Raw genomic sequence first — 8654 nt, 5'->3', positions numbered from 1 at the left:
AGGAAAAAAAAAATTAATTACCCGCAAGAAACGCTGAAGATAATGTGGGGTCACCATTGTCAACGACGGCTCTCTTGTCTTAAGAGGCGGCACAAGCAAGAAAGCATGTGAAAAGGCGGCTAAGTTTTCTATTGCTTCACAATAATTCAAACTAGGCGTGCAAACCAGTTAGGCCATTCACATAGAAGGTGACATATGTCGCTATATTTAGTGCTATTTAGGCGGAGAAGCCTCTAACTAGGTTTTTAAATATTAAAAAACCATTCTCGACGTAATGAAAGCTCCTCTGCAACTCCTCGCTGTCGCTATCGCTCACCAACACCCTAAACAGATTTCATTGCGTCAAAGGACGGTCACGGCATCCCCGAGCTACCTTTTACGATCAACGCAAATATATAAGCGCGTAAATTTAAATCAATGAAATCAGTCCAGATAAAAATGGAAAGTTGCCGAATCGAGTTCCTTTACGGAAGAGACACGTTTTAATGCTAGCTACAACGGATCAAAAGAGCTCCAGATAAGGAAGCGTTGAAAATAGAACAAAAAGATTTATCGACAAATGGCGCCTTTCTTTTCATCATCATCGTTAATTTTATTTACATTTTAATTTCTTTGAATTCCGAATCTCAGAAAATTTCTGAAACAGAAACAAAAAATTTCGCATCAAAATAACAATCGCTACCAAAATGACTACCTAATTACAAATTTAATGAGCCGATCCAGACGATTAACTGTGAAATTCTTCCTCAACGGGCGGCGGAAGGTTCAGATCGAAGAGCGGCGGCATCTTCTTTGCCGAAGGAGGCTCCGCTTCCGTTTCCGCATCCACAACAAGTGACGAAGATTCAGACTCGCTTTGACCGTTTGTCGTAACAATTTTCTCCATTTTCTCGCAAAAGATCTGTCTATTGTCGGAAAAATCAAGATCCCCTGCTTTACCAGAAAACAAGAAAGGCTCCTTATCAGGTAGAGCGTGACACGGATTTAAAATAGAAAATGAAGATCCATGCTTCTTAAGAGGCTTGATAGCAGAGCGGGCGCAGAACTCTACTGTGCTATTCTGCTCGGCAAAGGATGAGCAATAGGTGAAATTTATTTTAGCCCTAGGTCCTCTCAAAGAAATCGCAGCAGCATCATAAGCCCTGGCGGCTTCTTCAGCAGTACCGAATGTTCCGAGCCAAATTCTCTGTTTTCTGGCAGGATCTCTGATCTCTGCTGCGAATCGACCCCAGGGCCTCTTCCTTACTCCCCTGTAATGAACTTGTAATCCATCCGTTCTGGGAGCCATTATCACTGGATTACAACAGAAACGAACAGAAATGAAAAGGCTAGTGCCGATTTTATGACTATCGGCCCCCTTGTCATTCTTTTATATAGGTGGGAGGAAGAAAAGAAAATGTGAAAAGGAGCTGGAAAAAGCTAACCGCCGGTTTGGAAGAAGCCGCCGCCTTTAGTGAAGGACGTGACGGTAACGGCATTTCTCGTTAACTTTTGGTTCAAAAAATTTACGGTCAGGGTCTATGCCCTGCCCGTCGGTTAGACTTTTCTTCGCGGTTTGTGTTAACTGTTAGGATTTTGTGACGGTTTGTTCAAATAATAGGGTAGTTCAAGATTAAAGAACATTGACTGCGAAGACTAGGCATGTGATAATACTATTGTATGTAATTTTATGTATAAAATTGTATTGATTGTTTGGAGGAAAAGAAACCTATGAACTATTTATTTGGTGGCTAATTAAATTAACTTCAGTTTGATATTTTAGATATTTAAATAATTTATCAATTATTTATTTGGTGGCTAATAAATTGATTTCATTTTGGTATTTTTAGATATTTAAATGAGTTGACTATAATTGATTAAGATTGGTGTAGACATGGGTTTGATTTCATACTATTGTTCTTGTCTTGATATTTAATGATATTCAATCAGTAAAATAAATTATTTTATATTAATTACTTTATTAATTCATTTTTATTATTTTGTTAATTAAATTTTTTATTTTTTACAAATATTTAAAATAATAGATAAATTTATTATTTATAAATAATTTAATAAAAACTGATAAAGTCAAATCAATGAACTTATTGCTCAAAAAAGTATATAATTTCAATCAATCAATTTAAGTCAATATTAGAAAGGAAAAAATAAATTAGCAAATCAAATTGATCAAAATAAATAAATAATTTCATCTATTAAATAAATGAGCTAATTAGCTAATAATAATATAATAGTGAGGCCTCCTTTTAGGCTCTCGTTGGTTGTACTCTCTTTTTTGATCTCTCTATTTTATTAATTGCTTTATAATTAATTAAGATTCATAATATGTATGCATGCATATATATAATTTTATGGATGCATGCATATATATGATATGTTTGCGTGCGCACACACACACATTTAATCTTATACATTTATGTATGTATATGATTATACAAGTATATATAATTGCTAACATATTGATCTTTTGTTTTTATCATTTTTATATTTATATGTCTGTTCTAATCTATATGTATGTAGGTATTTTCATGCATGCATATATATTATTCATTTGCTTGTATGCTTGTGTGTGTGTGTGTATATATATATTATGCTTGTGTATGTGGGGGATAATTAGGTGTGCATTGTTTTGTTTTTTTGTCTTTTGTGTGTTAGTTTCCTTCTCTTTATTACACTTTTCTTTTTGTTGGGTATATTTATTTATTTGTCTTTTCAGTGGTCTTTGGATCCTGGTTTATTTTATTTTTCTTATTTTTATTTATTTTCTACTTCTTGTTCTATGTGCTTGGGTCTTTCTTTCTACCCAATCCTTCAAATACTGCCTTGAGGCTTGTCTTAGTCGGCAATTATACTTCTTTCTTATCCTGACATTTTATTTCATCCTGATGATGGATCACAGAGTGTGATCCGAAACGTTGATGCAAAAAAAAGTAACATAATCAAATCCAGAAGCAACAATAGATATCATTATGGATTGTGGAAATCTAATAATTTTAATGCATATTATGCATTATTCTTATCTTGATATCTAATAATATTCGTTCAATAAAACAATTTTTTTTTCAATATAATTTATCTTCTATTAATTAATTTTTTTTATAAAAGTTAAGTTCATAATTTTTTTTATTTAATTAAAATTTAGGTAATTCATTTTCATACAAATATTAATAATAATAAAATAGATTCATTATTCACAAATAATTTAATAAAAATGATAATGTCGAGATTTCGAGCTTTGCAACTCCGCTTGCAACTAGGGTTCGCCATCAGGGGTGGCACGAAGTTACAAGGGTCGTAGTTGCTAACGTGTGGGAGTGCATTTGTCCTCCTCCACGTAGGTAAGTGCCCATTTAGCCTTTTTTCTTCTATCTTCTCATCGTTCTTTGTGCAGGTGTTATTACTCCTCGTCCTTCTCCGCCATCGACTTCATTCCTCTCTGTGGGAGTAGTTAATGTGCCACGATGGAAAGCTCGTCTGGAGGTGCCGAAAAACCTAACGACAAATCAAAAGCAGATGAAATAAAGAAGAAATCTTTCAAGAACGTTGTTCATCAATTACCATTCTTTGTCGCAAAGGGTGCTAGGTTTGTGTATAGTGATAATGGCAGCCCCCGTGGAGAAGGTAAGGGCCCTAATTGTGCACTGGGATCCATCTCCATTTACCCCAATGAGTTAATGTGCAATGAAATTAACATGGAAACAAAAAGGTTAAAAGATACTGCTATTTTCTTTGTGGTTGTTGATGTCAATAAATGTCCTGCACATAAATTTCTTGATGATTGGTTCAGAAATGTTTAGAATACTAAATTAGGATATCTTGTTTCATTCTGTATACTTATTCAGAAAGGTTTATTTGTTGTATTCTTTAAAGATCATAAAATGCAAAAAGAGGTTCTTAATAAACAATATTGGACTGTGGGAAAATGCACATTCCATGCCCTAGGTTGGTTGCCTGAAGAGGTAAATGAGGAAATATTAGCACTCTCGTGCCCTAGATGGATTTTGATTAAAAATGTGCCTACATTGTTATGGAGATTTATACCGCAAATAGTTGAACTGATAGGCAAGACTATCCGAGTGGATAACTCGGCCTCACTTATTCCTCATCTGGACACTAGGGTTTTGGTTTCAATCAACCCTGGCCGTGATATCCCCAATTCGGTTAACATTAACTTAGGAACTAAACTTGTTTCTTGCCTGATTGAAGTCCTCAAAGGGGTTAATGTTTGCTTCCTCTGTAGAAAAGAGGGTCATATCCGTAAGAATTGCCCCATCGTTAATCGATTCAAGGGCATGGAGAAACCCCGCAGTGAACCAAGCAACCCGCCTCTTGTGCACGGGAATCATATCAGACCGACCATAGAAAATCTTAATTATATTAGTAAAAAAATCAATAGTATAATAAGTGGAGAAAATAATAAACCCACAGAGTCTGGTAAAAATGCTAACTTTGGTATCTCCGGTATCGACTCCACAGCCCATTCTGCTATAGCAGATGCCCTAAAATAGATGGGTGAAGATCCGTAGGATGGTTTTCAGATTGTGGGAAAAATCCCTAAGAAAAGAAGGAGGAAAAATGCCCAACAGTTGGCTCTGGAGAAGATCAGAGCGAATAACCCTGATAATTTGAACTCTAATAAGAATAAACTCTCAGTGGAGAACAATTTGATATCTCCTATGGATGATGATGCGCAAGAGATTCCCCCAGAAGTGAGATTCTTGATTGTAGCCTCTGGCTTGGATAAGCCTGTTTCTCAGAGTCTCAAAGAGAGAGATGGTGTGAGTGGTGACTTGGGTAAGGGAGGGAGTGTTTCTGGGATTACGAGTGCAGAAGCTACTCACAAGAACTCAACAAACATGGATGTCTCCTTTGATTTTGCCTCATCATGTGTCTCGGAGACTACAAAGGACCCTCCATCCCTTGCAGATTTCACCCCTGACGCGGTCGCTGCCCTTCCTCCTAAGAAGTTTGTAGAAATCAAGGAAAATTGTGTGATTAAGGTCATTGTTGCTAAACCTAAAGTTTATGATGCTAAAAGCCTAGAAAGTGAGGTAGAAACCCTAGACTCCTCCAGTAGTTTGAAGGCGCTCGAACCCTGCTTTGAGAGCGGTGAGGCTCCCAGTCAGTGTGTCATCAAGAAGGCGATTGAGTTTGAGGAGGACTCTTATAATGATGAAGTCGCAGGGAAAGAAGGGGAATGGATGACAAATAGTGAGAATCCAGAAGCTCTACCCAAAAGAAGGAGAGGTAGATCGCTGGGATCTAAGAACAAGGGCTCAACTAGTAGAAGGAATAATGATGATAAGAAAGAGATCCCTAGGTGCTTTGACAAGTTTAAGGCCCCTAAAGAGTAAAGATTTCATATTTTATCATGATGAAGTGCATCTCATGGAATATTAGGGGTTTGGAGTCACCAAACAAGAAGCAGATAGTTAGGAAGTTTGTCAATTAACATACGGATGCAGATATTGTTATGTTTCAAGAACTCAAAGCAGTTAAGTTTACATTAGAAGTCAATTTAGAGTTTATCTGGAAAGACTCTAATAAGGTTTTCTCAAATCATGATAAAGGTAGAGGAGGTGTTGAGATACTCATCAACCCCAAATGGAAGGATCATGTAGTTGACCAAGGATTCTCACTGTGTAATAGAGTGGTTTGGGCCTCTTTAGATATTAACAAAACCATCATCGGCATATGCTCAATTTATGCTCCCAATGACCACAGGGAAATGACTACTTTGTGGGACTGGATTGCATCCCTCCCTGATATACCATGGATAATTAGGGGAGACTTGAATATGATTGAAGGTCATGAGGATAAATGTGATGGTGTTCCTATGGAGTGGAAAATATTGGAGAAACTACATTGGGAGAGAATGAAGAGTCGTAAAAAACTTTTTGACCCCTTATTAAGCAATAAGAAGGAGGCCACAAGAATCTAGTTCACATGGCACAACTACCAGAGAGGAAAACATATAATCTACTATAGGCTGGATAGGTTCTACGTTGACAGAGAACAATTCTCCTTTGAACCAGATAAGAATGGTAACATTGTGATAGTTTGGCCAACCTCACTCTCGGACCATCACCTGGTCATCTCTCAGATTAGATTCAGAGACTCACTAGAGAGGCAAGGAAATGTGTTGATTGCATTAAAAATAGTTAGATTGTTCAACAAAGGCAATAAAGAGTTGAGTTCTAACATAAGCAGATGGAACCAAAATGTCAAAAGTTGGCGGGCACTTCTGCAAACTATAGGACAAAAGAAAGCTAAAGACTATAGGTGGAAGGATAAAGCACCGTCTAATGAACTACACCAATGTGAGGCAAAGATCCAAGATAGTCCTAAAAAGATAGATTTGTCATACAAAGTAGCCCAAGCAAGGGACACTCTAAGGAAGCACCAACAATCTAAGGTTAGAGGGGTCATGATCAAGGCTCGAGCCCAATGGATGCAATTCAGTGACAAAGGATCGAAATTATTCTTCAATATGTTGAACCAAAAATAGTTTAGAGAGAAAATTGATAGGATTTGGATAGATAACAAAGAAGTTGTGGCACTAGATGATATTAAGGAGGTCTTCTATCAGTATTACAGAGGGGTCTTCTCCTTGGAAGACTCCATTAATTCCCGAGAAGCTAGAGAAAAGTGCAGAGTGATTATTCCCACTAAGATTACCGCAGAGGATGCTCAAGCATTGAGGGGTTCCATCTCATTGGAAGAGCTGAAAGTTGCTATTAGAAACCCGAGCAATGACAAAACCTTGGGCCCGAATGGTCTTCCTATTGAATTTTATAAAGCTAACGAGGAATGGATTTGTCAAGACCTTCATGAAATTTATTCAGAGGCCTTTGAGACTGGTTCCCTAGGTGAACGTATTAACAAAGGGACTGTTAAGTTGGTACCCAAAGAAGGAGACAAGTCTCTTATTAAAAACTGGAGACCAAAAAAGCTCCTCAATGTTTCCTATAAAATAATGGCTAAAACTATTACTATTAGGCTAGAAGCTTTACTGCCTAAGTTCATTTGTCCCACTCAAACATGGTTCATTAAGGGAAGACACATCCTTGAGAATTTAATCACCAGTTGGGAGGCCATGGAGTGGGTAAATATATCAGGTCAGAATGCAGCCATGTTCCTTCTAGACTTTGAGAAGGCATATGATAGGGTGGAATGGGAGTTCATTCTGATGATGTTGGAAGCATTTGGTTTTCCAGCGTAATTCTACAAATGGGTGAAGATTATCCTCAAAGATGCATAAGCCTAGGTGGAAATGAATGGTTCCCTCTTGTAGATTATCACTCTTAGCAGGTCTATTAGACAAGGATGCCCTCTAGCCCCTGCCCTCTTTGTTATTGCCTTAGATGCCCTATACTATATCCTAAGAGATTGTTCCATATCCCCTAAAGTAGAAGGTGTCAAACTTCCTAATGGAGATGAGCTGATTAATGCTCAATTTGCTAATGACATGGCACTCTTTATCAAACTCAATGAACCAACTTTGGAGGCTTTGGAGTGCAAAATTAAGTTTCTAGGGGAGATTTTAGGAGCTAAAATATCTCAGGTCCAATCCCCCATGCTTGGTTGGGAGGATCACCCTCCAAAGTGGTTGCAACAATTTGGGGTCCAATGCGGGGGCCAAATAGGATTGTCAGATATTTGGGAATTTCCTTTGCCATCTCACCATCTCTCAAGGAGATGTGGTTATGGGTTAGAAGCAAGATTGAGAAGAAGCTCAATAAGTGGAATAATAGGTATCTCTCGCTCACCAGAAGAGTGCAGGTGTGTCAAAAAATCTTATCTTCCTACAATATCTATTACTCCTCGGTTTGGATGCTCTCCAATTATCAAATCCTGGAAATTCAAAAGACCATCAGGAACTTCCTTTGGTCTGATGGGAAAGGAAATAAAAAGATCCATTCTATTAAATGGGAGTGGTGTCATAGAGAAAAGAGCCTGGAAGGTCTAGGATTAAAAGATTTAAGAATTCAAGGGACTGCTCTTGCAGCAAAATGGATCTTCCAAGCATTTGATGGCAATGAACCTTGGAAAATTCTGGTAAGAAATAACATTCTGAGAGCTGTCCCAAAAAAAGGCCAAGTCTTGGAAATCCCTACCCTTTTGTGACCTAGTGGCTGGAGACTTTGCAGTCTTAGTGTAGGGTTCGAGTGTCTTCAAGTCTATTTGGAAAGCCTAGGAAAATATTAGGCCTTTCATCAATAATAATAGGGTCAACAATAATGATTTCATCCATGGGGATAGATCCATCTGGTGGAACCTCCTTCACTCCTCTAGACCTCTTGCCCTTACGCAAGGGTGCTCTGCTAAAGCCTAGGCCGCCAAAGGCATTTGCTATTTTAGAGATATTATTGAGGATGACATGCTTCTTAGCTAGGAAACCCTTAGAGGTAGATTTGATCTGCAAGATTCCCACAAGTGAACATATAACATGATGAAAAAAGCATGCGCAATCCTTCAGTTTCCCAAAAATTGCAAGAATAGTAATGATAGTTGTAAGGATTTTATGTGGAATAACACTATCCCTATGTCAAATATCAATGCTATCAATATTTATAATACTCTAACTTATGGTGAATCCATTATACTATATATTAACAAGTTCTAGTTTGCAGAATTTTCAGTGAAACAATGACAGA

The 8654-nt window shown here is 37.5% G+C and overlaps 1 protein-coding gene across 1 annotated transcript; it reads right to left on the bottom strand.

The window, feature by feature from the left end:
• Positions 1 to 548: 548 nt before the first annotated feature.
• LOC131027315 (ethylene-responsive transcription factor 11) lies at positions 549 to 1365 on the bottom strand. Its single transcript, XM_057957327.2, has one exon. The coding sequence runs from the start codon at positions 1286 to 1288 to the stop codon at positions 728 to 730; it is 561 nt and encodes a 186-aa protein (XP_057813310.1). The 5' UTR covers positions 1289 to 1365; the 3' UTR covers positions 549 to 727.
• Between the last annotated feature and the right edge of the window lie 7289 nt (positions 1366 to 8654).

Source organism: Cryptomeria japonica, chromosome 8 (assembly GCF_030272615.1).
Source record: "Cryptomeria japonica chromosome 8, Sugi_1.0, whole genome shotgun sequence".
Lineage (NCBI taxonomy): Eukaryota > Viridiplantae > Streptophyta > Pinopsida > Cupressales > Cupressaceae > Cryptomeria > Cryptomeria japonica.
The sequence above is the reverse complement of the archived record's forward strand: the minus strand, read 5'-3'. Positions and strand labels throughout refer to the sequence as shown.